Here is a 20,632-nt window from a genome sequence, read left to right as displayed (position 1 = left end):
ATATACACTTACACTGTGAAACAACAAAAAGGCTTTATATATTTTCACTAAGTTCATTATTTTGAAAGGAACTTTTTGAATTATTTTTTCCTAAATGTTATTACCCCTTCCAACTCTCAAAAAAGCAGAACTAAGTTCCTCCACTAGAGATGTAAAATTTCCCTGCTGTGAACGTTTCCATTACTCCCATTTCCTCTGCCCCTCGTCAGCAAACTCATTCACACGGTCATGGACTACCCACCCTCCTGAGATGACCTAGTCCAAGTGCCTAATCTTAGACGAAGAAAGTCAAAGCCAAAGGAACACCATGATCAGGCTACTGGGCTCTTCCCTGCAGACCCGAGATGAGAAGCTAAGGTTGTTCACCTCGACCCCAAGAGTTCCCTCTGTGACAGTAACCTCTCCCTTCCAATAATAACAAAGTCTATGCCCCAAACACAATATTCTATACCTACTGTATACTTATATCTTCAACCTGATGAACTTAAGTAGTTCTATTTAAGACTAAGCAGTTGGATTCAATTTTCTAAAAAAATATATTAAATAACTATAACATACAAAGCATGGTAATGATGAAATAAAAGATTGTCAAAAAGCACAGAATTATAAGGTAAAGTCAAAAATATATTTTCATTTTAGTTCTACCTCTTATGATATAGGCAAGGTTACATAAACATATGTAACTACAGAAAAGTAATTTTGATAAAAGGCTTCATAATAATCATATCCCACATATGACATGTATTTAACATAAGGAATAAATTTCTTAAGAGGTAAAATTAATCAATTGATTTTTTTTTTTTTTTTTTGCTGTACGCAGGCCTCTCATTGTTGTGGCCTCTCCCGTTGCGGAGCACAGGCTCCGGACACGCAGGCTCAGCGGCCACGGCTCATGGGCCCAGCCGCTCTGCGGCATGTGGGATCTTCCCGGACCGGGGCACGAACCCGTGTCCCCTGCATTGGCAGGTGGACTCTCAACGACTGCGCCACCAGGGAAGCCCTAATCAATTGATTTTAATCTGAAGAAAGAGCGTACTTATGGAGGGATCTTAAGCTCTCCCTGCTTCTCTTATTTCTAATCCATGTTGAACATTGCCATGTTTCAGAAGCAGAGCTCTGAGGGGTGGATAACCCGATTATCATTCTCAATCTGTTTCTCCCTTTGTTGGAAAAGCATGATATTCACTGGCCTAGTCTCCTGTGCAGCAGGGATGGCTGTGTGACTCGGTGGCTAATAAGACACAGCAGAAGGAAGCATGCTGGGGCACCTCTGGGAAAGCTTTAAATTCTTTATAAAAGGGACAGTGGAAAAGGTGGCACTGTCCATCTCCTCTTGTTTCTGATTATAATGCAGATGTAATGCCCAAGGTTGCAGCTGTCATCTTTCTATTAAAAGGAGGACTGAGAGCCAATGTGCCAGTGATGGTGAAACAGAAAGATAAAAAGGACTTGAGTCCATGCTGGCCTCATTAATCCGCTGGAACAATTACGATCTCCTTCCTCTTCACTTGTTAAAAATTTTTTCAGGGCTTCCCTGGTGGCACAGTGGTTGAGAGTCCACCTGCCGATGCAGGGGACGCGGGTTCGTGCCCCGGTCCGGGAAGATCCCACGTGCCGCGGAGCGGCTGGGCCCGTGAGCCATGGCCGCTGAGCCTGTGCTCCGCAGTGGGAGAGGCCCGCGTAGTGCAAAAAAAAAAAAAAAAAATTTTTTTCAAAAACCTTTTTAAGTCACCATTAGGTATTCTGTTACCTATACAGCTAAAAGTATTCTTGAGAAATAAATTTTAATTTCCTCCCAAAGCTAGTCTAAACTCCTTAGCCTAACCATTCAAAGTAACCTGGATCCAGCCCAACCTTCCAGTGTACCTGTCCTTTCTTGTGTGTTCCTAACAATTTCCCACCTCTGGATCTCCCTAGTACAACCACCCCTGTCCCCGCCACACAGGTTGTAAAATGTACAGAAGTGACCTTTCTCCTCATCACCTTGCCATTACCTTCACGAGTCTTATGTTTATCTCTCTACTCCCACACTGTGAAAGTGCCTGGAACACAGTGAGCACTCAAAACAAAGACAGAGGAAATTAATAAATAAATGCATGAGTGAGCTGTATCTCTCTAAATTAGTATTTAAATACATTAGGGAATTTTAGAAAATATGGGGTTGGCCAAAAAGTTCGTTCCGGTTTTTCTGTTAAGATGTTAAGGAAACGTGTAACACCTTACGGAAAAACCCGAACGAACTTTTTGGCCAATCCAATACTACGTTGAGCATTTCTTCACTACTTCCTGCAGTTTTGGATTCACTCAGATGACAAAACTAGCCCTTGGACAAGGGATGATTTTGTACATGGTGTGGGGTAAACTGTTCCTATGGGGTCAAAATGCAGAACACACACTAGCACATGCTTCAACCAAAACATGGGTTGAAGGTGAGATCTGTCTGGGCGTCTACGTGGGACGGCAGAGTGTGGCAGGAAGAGGACACGGAACTTTCATGGTACTTATACCTCAGGAGGCTGCTGATGGGATTTAATGCTATTTCATTTCAGGTGCTCAGGACAGTGCTAAGCATCTAATCCTTATTTGATAAATGCTATTCATTTTATTAGTAACACAGAAATGGATGCCAGAGATGGGATGTAACTGGCCAAGCCAAGTGGGGTAAGAAGCAGTGGAAATCACTCACCAGGAATTTCCTCTCTGGGAAACTGGTGATCCCCTGCCCTGGTTCCACCAGCACCTGATTAAAGCAACCACTGTCTATCCTAACTGTCAGCTCCAGCCCCGTGCCTGCTGAGGTCAGACTTGAGGGTTCAGCAGAAAATGTCAGGGTGTAAGGTATGTTATCTCTATGGCCATTAGCTAAATCCTCATGAAAGAGATAAGCTTTACCCTAAAACAGTCTGGCTAAAAAGAGGAAAGAAAACAGTTTTCCCTAAAGGCTCTTTCTGCAGGACGTCAGCAATCCAAGAGGGCTGAGAGTCAGAAAATCATGGCCCTTGCAGGGTTAGAAAAGTCGTTTATTAGCTAGCAAAGAAGGAAGATGAAAGTATAGCAGGAGATGAAAGAGGGACACAGGAGAACCTTGAAAATCAGTCCTTTCCCAATCACTTCCTGCTGTACTCAGCCCAAGATGACAGCTACCCCTATTGCAAATGAGACTTCCACTGGAATGCAACCTGGGGACAAGAAACCTTTCAAAATTTTTCTTGTTCTCCCAGCGCAAGGCATTCCCAATTTGCTGAAGAGAAGCTTGTAAAGATTTTAAAACACTTACAGAAGGCTCACCACATAATTAACACACAGATGAGAAAACCGAGGCGCACGGACAGAAGGAAATTAATCAAGGCCCCACAGTTAATAAACTGTGGAGCCAAGATTCAAGTCCAGGCAGACTGACTTTAGAGTTCATGCCCTTAACCCACGTTGCTATCCTGGCTCTCAGTTCAGGATGCACAGAAAGTACAGTTCAGCCTCCTCCTTGTAATGGAAGAGAAAAACACAGCCCCCAAAGTGGACCACGTAAGCAGTTAGCAGCAGATCTAGGACAAGAACCCAAGGGGTGTGTGTGGGCACAGGGGAAAAGGGATTGTGGAGGAAAAGAGGAAATGTTGCCCCAAAGCCAACAAAATGCTCCAAAATTTCATACGCTTACCTAAGATTGAAAAGTTCAAATGTAAAAAAGTGCTAATAATTGGAAATACTATTTTAAATATGTAAGCAATTCACCTTTATTAAATGTCAAGTATAATGTGTTTATCCACTGACACAAAAAACATGGGATTTTTTTTTTACAATCACTAAACAGGTTCGGTAAGAGATACTAAGCTGACCTTTCTCTTGACTTTAAAGTATAATATGCAGTAATTACATGCTTTATAGTATTTGCAATCCCTGTAGACGCAAAGTGCTCTTTAATTATCAACTTTCTCTTCCTGCAAAGGTTAGGTGAAAATATATTAGCATTTACCCAAAAAAACAAGAACAATAAAAAAACGAATAAGGTATTACATATTAGAATAGACAAACACAAAGGAAACCAATAAAAAATAAATTAGATTAGCGTGAATATCTAGATAGCCTCTTACCTCGCACAATAAAAGTCTGAAGTGGGATCCCCACATATCAAATAAAGGCCTTAGAGAGAGCAGAGTGAATTCATGCTGTTTTGAGAGACATTTAAGCCTGGAATTAAACTGAAATCTAACTTTCCTCTGTGCTTCACTTAGTCTTAGAAGAAGAAATTGCTCTAAACTGAAAAAGAAGACATTCATTCGTACATTTTAAGCAGTAAAATTGCTAAAGTGTTGCTCTAAGAGACTAAATGAAAATTTCCTAAATAGGCCTAAAGCTAAAAACCTCTCTCATGGGAAACAGGATTAGAATAATTACAACTGTGCATGAGCAGTGCCCATTCAACTTTTCTGACGTTAATACGTTTTATACACATAGAAGTGAGACCTAAGTTTTAAGAAAAAATACTTACCCTTAGCACAGGCAATGAATGCAATCTGATACTTTTTCTATTCTTTAATTAAAAAAAAATAAATCCTAACTGATTAGTAACCGTATGGGTTACTCCACCTATCAGTGGTCCTGTAACGGACCACAGTTTGAAAAACAATGTTTATACTGCAGTCCCAGAAAGACCTGCATGGATTTCCCCCAGAAGACAATTTAGTACAATAACAAACATGAAACGCTTACAAGTTTCTGTGAGAAATCTACCCAGAAACCTGTTTGTGATTTCAATGTTGCTAATAAAGAGAGAACGATGGGTGTATTGAACCTGCCTCCGATGAGGTGACAGAATTATGAGAGGATGCTGCCATCACGCACTATTTCTGCCACAGGTGGGATGACAGAAGGGGTCAGATGGACACCTCTCCGTGTCGAACCAGCTTCCCAGGCGTGTCCATAAAGTCTGCCTGTGACTGCAGGCAAATCCCTCTGTGCTCTCCCAGAGCAAAATGGGAGTCCAGAGCAGCTCAGACAGGTGGGCGGATGAGGCCGGCACTGTCCCCGACAAGAGTCCAGGCCGCAGAGGTCCACGCCTCCAGCAGTGTCCTCACATTTCCAGCCATGGCTTATCATTGGTAGAAAACAGTGAGCTTTGAAAAGCAGGTTAAAGTGTTTTAAGAAAGACACAAGACTTACCTTAAAAAAAAATTTCTTTTTTTCTCAAGCAAAAGAAACATCACCCCCTAGGTCCCTCCAGGACAAAATCTTAAAGCAACTCCAATACACAAAATAAGGTTGATGCTGCACCTGGGGAGGAGTGCTGTCGAGGGTGCCCCCCAGGCCTCCACCTCCCTCCTCACCTCCAGCCCTCGGCTCCTCCACAGAACCCTAGAACTCCCCAGAAAAGCAGCAACACAATAATAGCTACGCATGTTTAATGATCCTGACCAAAGGCAACAAGCTGTTTCATTGTCTCAAATGTCTGCTGGCTCCCTAGCTCTCTAAATCTCACCCTAATACAGAACTTTCCAAAGCTTCAGCACATGATGCGCCACTAAGAACCTACTGAAAGCAACATCTCTCAAACCGGGCATCCTTCCTTTTCACTGTCCCACACCTCTTGTTATTATAATACACTGAGAAAGCAACCCAACTCCAAACCAACCAAACTCTTCCGATACCAACTCCAATAGTCAAGTATGATTCTAGAGAAGTGACTGGAACATTACAAATTTTACGTTACTATAAAAGTATGAAAACGTGTTTCAGTATAGCTAAAGCTGAATTATTTCTTAATTCTTTCCTTCTTGCTCAGACTGGTCAACTCTATCAATGCAGACAGAGCGGCCTTGATTTCGTATCTGACTGGTCTTGATGGCCTGGGACACAATCAAGGGAGCACCCTATGTGCAAAGATTTAGTGCTGCTATTACTATGTTTATCCTATGCTGAGATGTCTTCTGTGATGAAGGTGAAACAAATTGTCTTTTTTCTTTGAAGAAACTGTTTTTAAAAATGAGGGCTTTCTGAGAAACTGAAACCTTAAAAAAAAGGGTGCAATTAAGTAATTTATATTCCTCTGAATGGGAAAAAAACTGCTTCTAGTAAAACAAAACTGAAGAGAACTAAAGGAATAAGTAGAGAGCAATTCCTTGAAAAAGTTATTTGGGTGGGACACAAATGGGAATATGGTAAGTTTAATAAGTTGCAAAGTTAAAAATCACTGGATCTTACACTAAAAATACACTTTTTAAGACTCTTCCTGAATGGGAATTCCTACTCCCCCAATATATTTAATTATTTATGATCACGTTATTTCCAATATTTTAAAAATGCAACTCAAGCTGTTCAAAATTTTTTAATAGAATTAACATATTGACATCATTTTCAAAACGACGAGTTAAAAAAAAAAAGTACCTTTTCCAATTCCCTTGGTATTCGCATACAAGTGTACACTCTTTCTCTTCTTTCTGTATACTTGGCCTCATTATGTTCAAGGAAGTACCCTCTGGTTAGTTCAGCACTGAGGAACCTCAACAATGAAAGCTCTACAGGAAAAAAAAAATGACAAAACAAAAAGAACAGTATTTATCAAGGAACTTCCATGCTAGCTGGTGCTACAGGTAATGTATATGCAAAACAACAAGAGAATAAAACAAAGTAATCTACATTTCTGTGCCCAGAACTGAACTGCATACAAACCACCGGAAAAGACTGTTGAGAAAATTGCTGTTCTGTGTGATATAAACTGAAAAAGTCACAGGAATATAAAAGGGACGATTACTATGAGCCAGAATAGTTAGAAAAGTGTTCTGTGAGAGTCTAGTCCTGGGTCTTACAGGTGATATAGGACCTGGACTGATGGAGAGATGAAGGCAGGTAAAAAGAGTAGATACCAAGTACATACAAAATGGAGATACACACACACACACACACACACACACACACACACACACACACACTCAAAAGGGAGCCAAGTCACCTAACAGGCATTGCTTCAGCCCAAGAACTATCCTGGGTGAAGTACACAGACACTGGTGCAAATTCTTCCTTGTTCAGCCTCAGAGATCCTGCAAGTATCTAAATAATGCCACTTCCCCAGGTGAAGGCTTCCCAACATGATGGTAATCATAATAAGTCATACAAAACAGAACCTCAACCCGATCTGAAAGACCTCCCTTTCCTTGGATTTGTCCACCTGTCTCCTCAGTTCCTCTGAGGCAAATTCACCCACAGTCATCTCATCTCAGCTGAGGAAAGAAAGGCCAAAGGAGGTGGAATGCTTTCCATTTGGCTGTACCTGGAGGACTTGAGATGAGAAGTAAGGATGTTAATGCCTGATCCCAATCTTCCCACTGGGTGACACTTCTCTGACAGCCCAGCACCTCGGTGACCTCTCAGTCCCCAACTTCACAGACATCCCTACTTCTACTCTCAAGGAGGCCATCCTCTCTTCCAGAACTCAGCACACCAAAGGTTTCAAATTGTCCTCTTTGCTCTGAGCTGGCCTCGTGGTCCTTTTACCAAATACAGTATTGGTGTTCCCTCCAAAAAATGACAAAGAGGGGAGGTTGATTTCATTTACGAGTGATCGACCCTCATAGTTACGTCTTATGTGATGCTAGGATTTAAAGGTTGCAGGGATGGGGAACAGCGTATAGTCCAAAATACCCTTGAAAAGCCCTTAGGAAGACTCAGAAGTGGACTTATTATCTCCCAGTGGGTCTAAAAAGAGCTTACTTCCTCCAACACTGGGACAGATCGCTAGTTCTTTGAGCGTCAGGTGAAGTGGCTTGCTTATGTATAGAAGTTACAGCTTCCCCCAAAAAATTACACACATTTTTTTAAAATACAAGATTCATAATCCATTTGGAGAGTCAGTGATACCATGAAAGCTGTCTGAAACAGGAGACTGAAACAGATGGAGAGAAAACCGGACTTCCACCTACTGCAGCCCAGCGCAGGGGCAGGACAAATCATCCAGTGCACCACGAGCACGGTGCTCTCAGTACATTTGTGGTTGAAGCCATGTGCACAAGATGTAAACTTCGCTGCATATATTAATAGATGTTCAGACTAAAAGGCCTTAGTATAGGGACTTCCCTGGAGGCGTAGTGGTTAAGAATCCGCCTGCCAGTGCAGGGGGCACAGGTTCGAGCCCTGGTCTGGGAAGATCCCACATGCTGTGGAGCAACTAAGCCCGTGCACCACAACTACCGAGCCTGCGCTCTACAGACCGTGAGCCACAGCTACCGAGCCCGCGAGCTGCAACTGCTGAAGCCCTCACACCTAGAGCCCGTGCTCCGCAAGAAGAGAAGCCACCGCAATGAGAAGCCTGATCACCGCTAAGAAGAGTAGCCCCCGCTCGCTGCAACTAGAAAAAGCCCGCGCGCAGCAACGAAGGCCCAACGCAGCCAAAGATAAATAATTAAAATAAAATAAATAAATGAAAAGAAAAAAAAAGGCCTTAGTATAACCAAATCTGTGCAGAGTAAAATTTCTGGCTAGTAACTTTCTAATATGCTGTTGGCTGGCTAGGTCCAGGACAAGATCTACTGTCTGAAGGAGAGAAAAAGAGTCTTTTGAGCTGCAAAACAGCTAAAATGGAAAAGAAAGATCAAACAGTTATATGTGCACACAGTTCAGTTTTCCAATTAGAAAGAAAGGGATGTTTTAATTACCTAATATCTAAAATATCAGTTCTTTCCTGTGAAAACTGGGAAGCAACAGGACATTCAGAGAGCGGAAGAAACTGCACTTACACAAAGTTTCACTGGCGCCAGCGAGCTGAGTCATGAGCCCCAAAGGTCACTTCACCATAACTGCTGAGCGGCATCTGCCCCCAGCTTCACGTTCCTGCCTGCCACCCCCATCAGTGGCGCTCTGCTCTCAGAATCACCTTTGCTAACCTAAGTCTCTGCGGGGTGCCTCCTCCACCACCGGACCCTTAAGCATTTGTTGGTCGGTTCAGTGCTCTATTCACTACATCCGAACAAAGTACGGTTACAGTAAAATGCCAGCCATCCTTTAAGGCCATATTCTCTGATGTGTCATCAGCCACCTTCTCTTTTTCTTGTCTTTTTTTTCCTACACATACTCTATTTGGGCCGTCTAAGGTCAAAACCATCATCTAAATCCTTAAGTCATCATACCTTCAGCTCTGACTCCCGAGCCTGAACCAATATTTCCAACTGCCACCTGGAAATCCCAAAGGCACCTTTAAACCAGCAAATCCAAACACCACCTCTTCTCCACTAATCCCCCCCGCCCCCCGACCTCCTGCAGCCCTGCTGTTAGCTCAGGGCTCACCAGTGATACAGAGGGTTCTACGCTGGCGGCTTGGGGCCAATTCTGACCATCCCCTCCCTCCTCTCCCCAAGCCCTAATGACTCTTTCTCGAAATGTTTATTAACTGTGCCCTCTTCTTTCCGGGCTCAGCCTGCATTTGGTCCTCGTCCTCTCTCTCCAGGTTACTGCAGAGGATTCCTGACCGGAGCCCTCCTTCCAATCCTTTGTCCCCTCAGTCCCACCTGGCCTGGCACCTGTCCGTGTGCACGCAGGCCAGCCATGGAAACCCTCTGGGGCTCGTGGGACCTCCAGGTGAGGTCAACACCTCAGCAGTGGCAACACCAGAGCCTTGCAGCCTTGGCCCCTGGCTATCTTTCCAGCAGTGCCGCACAACTGCCTCCCTGAACCTCAAGGTTATGATTTTCTAGTTACATCACTTCTCACTGCTGGCAAATGTGTCAGTTGGATCACACTGTTCACTGGCCTGAGAACTCCCTTCCAGCCTCCACAGGTGAACACGTGCAGAGTCACCTGCCCCGTGAAGATTTCCCAGGTTCCCCAGGCAGAACAAGTCCTCCCCCAACTCAGCTCCATGCTTCCCGGAGCCACGGTACATGCGTTTTCTTGTCTGGTGTTCTCCTCTACCTTTGCATCCTCGGGGTACAGCATGTAAGAGGTGCTCAACCAATGCTCGCTGAAAGAATGTGTGGATCAGAGAAGAGGAAGGGAAATCACAATGGAGGGTGTGGCAGAGAGAAAAACAGAATCAGAAATTAGAAGTGGCAAAAGCAGAGAGTAGCAGATTCTTGGGAAGAGAGCCCGTGACTGAGGCAGGTGTGTTCTGAGACTGGGGTGTTCTTAGCAGGTCAAGAACGCAAAGCTCCTGGTGTCTCACTGGACTGAGCAGTCGCCGGAGCTAAGGAGCCTCCAGTCCGTATGCATCCAAATGATGGAAAAGGTCCCCCAACAGGTACCTGTCCCTCCACCCCTAGGAGGACAGGGCACCGCAATGCAGTCACAGCTGGTGAGTGGCTGGGTGCATCGTTCCCAGTAAGTGCAGGAAGTTGGGGAGCGCACTAGTATCACAGTGTGTGAAGGAGATAAACAGGTTACCGTACAATTTTAAATTTTAAAAAGCAAATTAAGGGCTTCCCTGGTGGCTCAGTGGTTAAGAATCTGCCTGCCAATGCAGGGGACAAGGGTTCAAGCCCTGGTCCGGGAAGATCCCACATGCCGCGGAGCAACTAAGCCCATGCGCCACAACTACTGAGCTCACGTGCCGCAACTACTTAAGCCCTCGCGCCTAGAGCCCATGCTCCGCAACAAGAGAAGCCACCGCAATGAGAAGCCCGCGAACCGCAACGTAGAGTAGCCCTCGCTCGCAGCAATTAGAGGAAGCCCGGGTGCAGCAGCAAGGGCCCAACGCAGGCATAAATAAATAAATAAATAATTTTAAAAAAAAACTCCAATTAAATTAAAAGGTTGAGACAGCTGCATCTATGGTGAGGCCACTAAAGGTGGCTGTTCTCTTGCTCTCTGTACTTCCCCTGCCCAGCCAGTGCCTGCTTCACCTACATCTTAGGCACATGAGTGATCTTCCTATATACTTGCCTCAGGCCCCAGCTAGTGACTGTTCTTATCAAAGGGGTAGTGAGGGGTGTGCCCCCTACTGGTTTCCCTGGTAACTAATGAGCCTACCTGAGGTCAATTGCCCTATAACTGGTAATCTCCCACTCTCCCTGAGAGCGAAGACTGCCACCATGTCCTGCCCGCTGTCAGCCACACATTGTGGGATGTCACTCCAGGACCTTGCTTCACGTGTGTAAGATCCCCCATCCATTAAACTACTGATGTCTCTGTTGCTGAGTCCAGGCTCTTTCTTCAGTCTTGAAGCTGGGCAAGCACAGGGCTTGTAGGCCTGCAGGGTGCAGCCCAACACTGTATCCTTGTTTACTTTGAAAATTATCCTCCATAATGGTGCCTTCCCTGGTGCCCACAAGATGACCGAGCTTCCACCATAATAAGGGTTTTGTTATGATGCACAAAGACAGCACAGGATTAGCAATTAGAAGAAGGAAGTTCTGGCACCAGTTCTGTCACTCATTAGTGCCGTGACCCCGCTCCACTCATAGATCTCAATTTTACAGAAGAGGAAACCAAGGCTTGGAGCAGTTTTACAACACCTGTTACCTGCTTGCCATCCACAAAGGATGTTCGAGGGACTGAGAGAGGACTTGAATGAAAGGATATGAAAACTGCAAAGCATGACACAATGCTTGAACTACTGACTAGTAATTTCACATGATCTATAGTATTAACCAATTCTAGTTTGGTGGTTACCTAATGTTTATTGCTATTTCTGCAATCCTGTTTCCATGGATAAAAGGTAACACATCAAATAAGCATCTTTAACCAACTATATAACTTAAGTAACTAATTTTCCTTAAACAAGTTATAAAATATAAACCTATGAAAGTGTTTTAACTATATAGTAAATATGAAAAAGTGTCGTGTCAGGATTTTACCTCTAGAAATGCAAGAATTTTAGTTATAAACACCAATTTTGATTTTCCATGGAAAATTTAAAAGTAAACACTTAAAAATCAAATGATAAAACATGTTTTGAGTAGACACCTCTCATAACTATGAGACAGTTTTTATAATTATGCCCAATTTATAGATGACGAAACCAAGGCACAGAGAAGTTAAGGAGGTCTCCAAGGTCACAGAGCAAGCCAAATGGTAGAGCCAGCATTCAAATCAAGCAGTCTATCCTAAAGTGTGTGCTTTTTGGCACCAGATTGTTCTATCACTGTCTCAAGTGCTTTTGTAAACAGGCCATTGTGTTCTGGAAAACTGGGTCTCCCCCCACCCCCCATCTCTGTGCTCCTGTAGCATTCTGGGTTTACTTCTATGAAGTTACACTGTTTACTAATCAGCTCCCTTACCAGCCTATGAGCTTTCTGAAAGCAAGCACCATGTACCCTGATCTTCTTCATGTCCGGCCAGCAGTGAGTTCTGAGTGTAAGGGCAGTGTTTGCCTACAGTTAACACCATACTAATGGCTGGGGAATGGTTTTAAAAGAAACATTAAAGCAATACTAACAACAACAAAAAAAGCTTCATGGGGTGAAATATTTTGAAAGCTTTCTTACCTCCTCCTCCTCCTCCCCCACTCCTGGAGAACTGACCCTACTTAAGGGATTAGGATCCTCCCGCTAGATGGCCTGGGGTAGTTTACAAAGGTCCTGCTCACACTACTTCATGAAATTCTCACAATTCTGAGAGCTAAAGAACAGTTAACAGCATTCACATTTTGCAAATGAAGAATCTGAGGCTCACAGAGGTTAGGAGACTTGTCCAAAGTCACTGAAAAGCTAAGGGGCAAGTTGGGAATAGAACCTGGATCTCTGAACTCCAAGTCCAGCGTGCTCTCTCCCCTGGACCATAATTATCACCCATCTATCTGACAATCGTACTAGAGAATATGACCTAGCCCTGATCTGGCTTCAACCTGTCAGAAGGAGCCGTCTGATTCACGCTGAAGAACAAGATTCTGTTGCCCGGTGGCCTGAGCTCCTAAGGCATAGGGTAGTCTTGCCGCTCTGTCTGGTCTCCCCACCTCCTATCTTTTCCTGGCCATGGATATTGTCTGCAGGATGCTACTCAATCTTCTGTTCCAAAGTATAGCTGTGTTTCAGTGCTTTTGTTTGTTGCTGCCGTTGTTTTAAATACTGTTCTCTAGCATTCTACAGACTTACCTTAACTCACTTGTCCCGTGATACTGGGTACAGTGCCTGGCTAATGATTTAGGAAGGCTACTACTGTTCTTTGACCTGTGGGTGCCACTCTTCAAGAATTCTGCTAGCTAACTGAACCGTAACTTTTTCCATACCATGGTGATATTTCATTCCTTCTTAGCAAGAGTCACTTTCATTTGTTATGCCAAACATCTTTCTTTATAGTTTAAGTGCAAATTATTTTCCAAAATAAAATAATCCAATTGTTTATTTTCTGAATACCATTTGAACTCTTCAGATGTCAACCAATTTTGGTTCATTTATCCAGATCTCACCAAGAAGAAATATTCAGTAAAAGTCTTTTAAAAATAGAAGTATTTTACTATTTATCAACAGTTATAATAGAAATGAGCTTCTACATTTGAATAAGTTAGTCTTGCCAATTATGAATATTTAACACTAGGAAAATAATACCAATCATAAACCTGGATCAATTCTTCCAGATTATTTTTAAACAATATTCATCTACCACAGAATTGCCTTGTGATCCAGTATCTTAAATTGAGAAAAAGTACAGTATAAATGGTTTCTTCCTCATCCCTAAAAGAAGAAATATTGTTTAATTATCTTCTGAGAGAGCTTGTTTTAGAAATAAAAACTCAGTATAAAAAAGTATTAATTTGAAGTAATGAGTAATCATAAATATATTTACATGTTCAGTAATATGTCTAAATATATCTTTCTTAAAATACCATTGACCATCAAAAAAACTGTAAAGTAATATTGGTTAACTGCTAGGAAAATACTATGAAACATGCAAATCTCCACAGTCTTAAATAATGCAAAAATTTAATAGGCTTTACTAAAGTTACACTAAAATATTAGTTACAAGTTTATTACACAAATACAAAGGCACACCCTTATACAAGGCCAACTAGGAATCAATGACAGCAATTCTGCTTTCCTAAGTCAAATACAGTAAAGGTTCCAGTCGAACTTTTAAGGTCCTCAAACTGTTTATAAATAATCTCATTTAGGGAAGTAAAGAATAGGTAGAATATTCATAAATTTATAGATGGAAAACAGATACAAAAAGAGGAGTGACTTTTTCCAAGGTCATAAGGTTACAAAGTAAGGGACTAAAAATGGGAACAAAATATCATTAACTTGACAGTCAATGATACAGTCTTTCCAAAGACCTCTTTCTCTCTTATGCAAGCATCCCCAAAGTGGGCTGCAAATGAGCTGCTAGGACTGAATTTTGGAGGGTAAACTAGGTGGAAGGTAAACATCTTAAAAAGGTCAAGAATATTGAACCAGTCAAAGATCAAAATAAATAACTTTTCATTGCTTGTTCAGTTTACAAGTACTTGTTAAGTAAAGCAAGTGAGAATTTTCAAAGGAGAGCAATCATCTGTCAGAAGAGAAGAAGCTAATTTTACTTTATCTGCATCAGGGCTGTGTTCACTCCAAGTAATTTCTCAGGCAGTTTTACAATTATTCTTACTTTCCTTTGTAAATGAGAAACTGATTTACTCTAGAGCATAATTTTCAGAATCACAGCCTTTAATCATCCATCAGGATAAGTTTGGGGCCATAAGGATAACTATGTAACATACTATAGAGGATCAGGACTGGTTAAATGAGAATGTATTTTAATATTCAAAATGTTAAATTTTCAAATACACAATGGGACATAGTGAATACGAACAGTTAAAACCCTTGTCCCACTCAAAATCTTTTGTGGGAGCTGCTAAAAAGGAGATCAGTTGGCTTTTCTGAGTTTTAGTCTTTCTTCCTGCCTCTGTTCATTCTCTTATGGAGGTAAAGCAAGAAGTTTAAAATGTAAAGAAAGAGAAGAGAAGCACAAGGGATGGATAACAAGTTTAAGCTCCAGAGTGACGAGTCACCACCTAAAAAGGAACAAAATGGGCCCATGGCACTGCTACAGTCAAAAACCATACTGTTCACCCATACCTTACTTCAAGTTCTTTTGTTTTACAAGCAATACCTATCCCTATGCATACTCCAATACCTGCACTATATAGGTATTGTTTCATCCTCACCAGTAGGTGTTGTATTTATTTTACAACAAGTCTTCTACTGTTAAGTCTCCAGTCACTAGAGCCAACTTAGATACTTCAGATACTAAACTATTTAGTAGTGGAGTTATGAAACAGAGCCAAATGGATTAGGCAAACATAGAGTCTACAAAGCAATTGAACAACTGAACCAAGCCAAGCACAGATTGCCTAATTCTTAGTCAAAAGTTGACTTGCTGGGCCTAGATTCCTAAATGGGAATATGGCTATACAGAAATTCTCCCACTTAGAACTTCTACAGACCTGTGAAGTGGGGCACAAGCATGGAAACACAGTAATATGTACTTTTTTTTTTTTTTTTTTTTGGCCGTGCCATGCAGCTTACAGGATCTTAGTTCCCTGACCAGGGAGCAAACCTGAACAGAGAAAGCAAAAGCATGGAGTCCTAATCACTGGACCACCAGGGAAGTCCCAGTCATATGTACTTATTATCTGGTCTTATATCAAAAAGGACAATAGAAGTTGGTCATATTTTTAAGAAGAGGAAAAAAAGAAGACAGAAGAGATGAATCTGCGGTTCTTGATGACTACTATACCCAGAGTTCAAGACAGGTGACCACATAAGGCTACGGTGGAATACACAGTGACCATTATGAGTGAGAGAATGAAACCATGAATGACGAGTGGGATATCCATTCCTATCTATGTTAAGGTTTAAGTACTAGAACCTGAGAAAAGTCTCAGCCCATTGCCAGGCTACATATAAGTCAGAGGGAGTTCAGTGAACAAAGTGATTAGAAGAGTTTGAAAAGACAAACAAAAAGAAAGCTTACCCTTGATGTAGCTGTATATATACAAACTAATATACATAAATATTCTACAAACCTATAAACGGGCTTCCCTGGTGGCGCAGTGGTTGAGAATCTGCCTGCTAATGCAGGGGACACGGGTTCGAGCCCTGATCCGGGAGGATCCCACATGCCGCGGAGCAACTAGGTCCGTGAGCCACAACTACTGAGCCTGTGCTCCGCAACAAGAGAGGCCGCGATAGTGAGAGGCCCGCGCACCACGATGAAGAATGGCCCTCGCCTGCCACAACTAGAGAAAGCCCTCGCACAGAAACGAAGACCCAACACAGCAAAAATAAATAAATTAATTAATAAACTCCTACCCCCAACATAAAAAAAAAACTATCAATGAACACAGACAGGTATAAAATAAAAACAGGAACCTCAAACATTACGTTTTGAATTATTTTACTTGGATTCAGAGGGTTTGGATAATCACCTAATCTGTATATTCATTTACGGGACCGTAGATGGTTAGGGCAGGCCAACAAACGTCTAATTTATAAGAGTCCTAAATTCCTTGGGAGAAATGATAACGGGGACTTTGGAACTAACTGATGGTTCACGCCAACAAGACACTAAAATTATGACTTTCAAAAGGAAAGACAGGGCTTCCCTGGTGGCGCAGTGGTTGAGAGTCTGCCTGCCGATGCAGGGGATACGGGTTCGTGCCCTGGTCCGGGAAGATCCCACATGCCGCGGAGCGGCTGTGCCCGTGAGCCATGGCCCCTGAGCCTGTGCGTCTGGAGCCTGTGCTCCGCAGCGGGAGAGGCCACAGCAGTGAGAGGCCCGCGTACCGCAAAAAAAAAAGTAAAGACAAAGGTCGCCCTGAATTGGCAGGGGACGGGGGGAAGACTAGAGTATCAGAGGCAGCACCAGAATATAAAAAATGGACATGTAACACCTTAAGTGCAAGCACCTAGGCTTGGAAGACATTTGATTGGGGAAGAAATATTTCTCACATGACACTAGGTGGTGCCACTCCAAGGCCCTCTGGCCCAGGGCAGCCCCTAGGTAAGAGTTTTCTAAATTCCGGACAGGAGAGGAAGGAAAGGATGCTGAGCAGTGGAAGGGAGCAATGCTGCAGGGTTAGGGTGAATGCAGAAGCCACTTAGCAGCCCAGGGCATTTCAGAGTGACTGAAAGAATTCTAATCTCCAGCGAGAATGCCCTGACCAGTGCAGCATCAGAGTTGGAGAGTGGGCACTGGCAAGGGCAAGAGCTGTGTAACTAGCGGAGGAGAGACAGACACCCGGGGAAAGGACAAAGGGCCCATGTGCAGGCCCAGACACAACAACGCTGGCTGGTGACTCCAGCTGAAATACTCCTGGGAGTATCTCACCTAAGTCCTCATCCCCAAGAGCTGCCACGGTCATCTCTCCTCAACATAACGTCCAGAATTGGGGAAACAATGACTACCCCAAAGACTAAAGCCGGAAGTGTGTCCCCGATAACGACTTCCTGCAACTCTGGGTTAAAAGTCCGGCTTCAAACATGTTAAGTAAACCACGCTCCGTAACCCATGATGATGAAGAATGCACAGGCGGCGTGAAGTCAATGGAAGTCCACAGTACCAGATATCCAGACCCATGACCAGCAGGGCCACGGAAGGGGTGTTAAGGGTTACTCCAGAAGCCCAACATCTATGATCATCAAAAGGCACCTAACAACTTCATTTTTTGTGCATGCAAACAATAACAAAGGCTTTTATAATGTTGGCTTTCCTAAAACTCATAAATATTTCAAAGAAATTATAGTGAAACCTGGCTACATTTTTTTCTATTTGCACCAGAGTGCTTTTAATTTTGAAGTCCAAGTAAGTAAACAGACAGCAAAGAGATTTAATACTTTGTCTTACTTAGATCTGACCAATTTAGAAAGTAAATACTCGCCCAAGCAAGTGTTTAACTGACAACTTAGAGTTGAGAATTTCTAAGTGGTTCATTGAAAAAGACAAAACAAGGCACAGTCTGTACTTAATTTTTCAAAGATAAAGACCTCTTCAAAGTCTAACCTACGTCTACTTCTGATAATTAGCAAATCAATCAGGATCTTACCTGATCAGCCTTAAGTTAGCATTTAAGTACTCCCACATCTTCAATACCCGAGTGCAATCAATGATGCAGTAAGCCTTAGTACTTAAACATTTATTTGCATGAACTGCAGGAAATAACGGCTAATGCAGCTCCTATTGTGTACCAGAAGCAAATTTTTAGTTGGAAGACATTAATGTAGCTATGGGTCTGTTCCTGCTCAAAACTTAGAATTATTTAAGAATTAAAATGCTGTTATCACCCTATATTCAATGAAACATACATCTCAGTCTTCCCCTTTTTTAAGCTTAATACACAACTGCAATATGAATACAAATGCAACTTTTAAAAACTCTCTAAAAATAAGAATAAATTCCTATAGCTTAAAGAAACAACATTGTAACAATATGCTTAAAACTGGTCATTGAAAGTAGGATCCACAAGTGCATCTTACGCAGCCTTTTTCTTTTTTTTCAAAGTGGCTTAAGTTTCGGTTTAGGAAAAGTTCACAGGTAACATTTGCAGGAGTGCTAAATATTTATGTCCTGAGCAAAATGACTGAACTTTACGGTCATTATTACCACCTTGTTATCTGCAGGAGAAGAACACAAATTTAGAGGGCAAGTTAACAGGTTTCGATGACTCAAGTTCGCTTAAAACACAGAACAAAAGTCACCTTGACACACAGATAATGAAATCAGTCTTGCGTTTCTCAGTTCTGGGCTCCCTGAGACGTGGGGAGATGCTCGCCAACGTTATCGAGGCGTGAGGATACCAGGCGTTCTGTTTTGTTTTGAAAGACCTTTCAAAAGCAGGAAAGCGAGTGGGGACGAACTCCCCGGGCCACAGCCCTCTCTCTCGGACGCACCTACCTGGCTGGGCGTTTGCCGCCGGGGCCTCGGCGCTGCGCGCGGACCCGCCCGAGGAGCTGTCAGCGGCCGCGGAGCCTCGGGAGCTGCGGCGGCTCCGCGCGCCCACACCACGGCGGCCCCGGAGGCAGCGGCGACCCCGGAGCTCGCAGCCGGCAGTCCCACGGCGCCCCCCGCCCCCCTCCGCTCCCTCGCCGCGGCCTAGCGCCGCCCGCCCGCCCTTCTCACCTGCGCGGCTGCGGCGCCGCTCCCGCCGGCGGTCGCTCTCGTAGAAGCCCAGTGTCTCCGTGTGCTGAGGCGCCGGCGGGGGCCCGTGACCGCCGCCGCCCGGCTGCTCCGCGTCTCCGCGGCCTTCCCTCTCCGGGATGTCGGCGCCGCCGCCGCCGCCTTCTCTCTGGGCGGTCGCGTCGCCGACGCCCGCCATGTTCCGAGCACAACAAACCTTCCCCACCGCCTCCCTGCAGCCTCCCGCCCGGCCTCCGCCTCCGGCCGGCCCCCTTCCCGCCTCGCCCCGCCCCTCTGTGGAGCCCGGGCCGCCGCTGCCACCACTATCCGCGGTCCGCCGGCCGGCGCGCGCCACTAGCGTCAGCTGCGCGTGAGAGGCCGCAGCCGTCACGGCCGCCGCCATCTTCTTCCTGCCGTCGCCGTAGCGCGCGCTGGCTTCCCGCGCCGTGCCGGGCTCGGCCGTCTTGGACCCAGCGGCGGGCTCCATGCAGCCGGGTCGCGCGGCCGGGGAGAGCGAGCGCCTCCGGGGCTCGGGTCGGGGCCCCGGCGGGAGCGGGGCAAGAGCGGAGGCGGCGGCGGCCGGAGGGTTGGCCGAGGCGCCCAGGGGCGGCGGCCGCTGCGCCTGCTGCCCGCTGTCTGCGAGGTGGCCGGCCGCTCGCCCGGGGCCCGTTTTGCAGGCTCGGTGCCCGGAGTGCGCCGGCGCCGCCCGCCCGGTCTTGGCACAGCTCGCGTGGCCGCGGCTCTGAGGGCCCGGCTCCAGATCCCCGACCCCCGCGAGGCCCGGCCCCATAGGTCCGCTATCTGGGCTCCATCTCCTCTGCATAGTTATGATCATCTGTCACATTCCCTGGCCTCTAGGTTTTTGTTGACAGTTTCCAAAGCACTTGGGCAAGGAGGAGCCCGGAGATGCTACCCAACAGGTGGGGGCGCGGAGGAGAAGCGATGGTCTCAGGGACTCAGCCCGAGGAGCAGTGTGCTTTATACGTTTTCCGCGCCCGCGGACAAACTAGATTGTCTTTCGGCATTAGGGTTCGGATACAGCTTTTGGCCGCCGTGGTGCCCTTGCTCCATCACCTGGGCGACCTCTTTACTTGGGGTGACTGTCCGTTGCAGCTCAGGCGTGTGACTCCGCACCGAGGGCGGTGCCGAGACCACCGCCGCCGCAGGGCTCCTGGAAGTGAAGATGCCCGGGGCTCGGGGAAGGGGCCGGGCACTCCATTTAGGGGGACCGTGACAGGTCGAGTTCTCTTCTGCCAACTTCACCTGTACCTCTGGTACCCTTTTGATTCGAAAACGGAAAACTGTAATTCTTCCCTTAGCATTAAGCTGTCTGGAAATTACCCTAGACCTAAACCTGAGAGCCAGATATAAACGGGTGTGAATAGAGCAAAGTCGACCTCGTGTTGATTCACCAAAGACCTTGAGTGTTCTGTTGTCACTAGTGAGTACCTACCTGGTTGCAGACTCACGGTGAGCTATTTTGGGCACCGTGCTGCGGGCAGCCGCCTAACAGTCTAACAGCAGGGTAAGAGACGGGCGAGCGACCAAGATGGACCAAAATGGCCCCGTAGCTGGGAACTGACCCTCGGCCGCCAGTGAAAGGAGGAACTGATGCCTTTGGAACATC

At 45.0% G+C, this 20,632-nt stretch overlaps 1 protein-coding gene across 1 annotated transcript in view; it reads right to left on the bottom strand.

The window, feature by feature from the left end:
* Positions 1-19,795, bottom strand: part of TAPT1 (transmembrane anterior posterior transformation 1) — a 65,894-nt gene extending 46,099 nt beyond the window's left edge. Inside the window, exons 1-2 of the mRNA XM_060012786.1 lie at positions 19,009-19,795; positions 6,379-6,509 (exon numbers count right to left, since the gene is read on the bottom strand). Coding sequence (XP_059868769.1) covers positions 6,379-6,509; positions 19,009-19,795 — 918 coding nt within the window. The remainder of the gene's footprint in view (positions 1-6,378; positions 6,510-19,008) is intronic.
* Positions 19,796-20,632: the final 837 nt, after the last annotated feature.

This window comes from Delphinus delphis, chromosome 5 (genome assembly GCF_949987515.2).
Source record: "Delphinus delphis chromosome 5, mDelDel1.2, whole genome shotgun sequence".
Taxonomy (NCBI): domain Eukaryota; kingdom Metazoa; phylum Chordata; class Mammalia; order Artiodactyla; family Delphinidae; genus Delphinus; species Delphinus delphis.
This window is presented reverse-complemented; position numbering and strand designations above follow the sequence as displayed.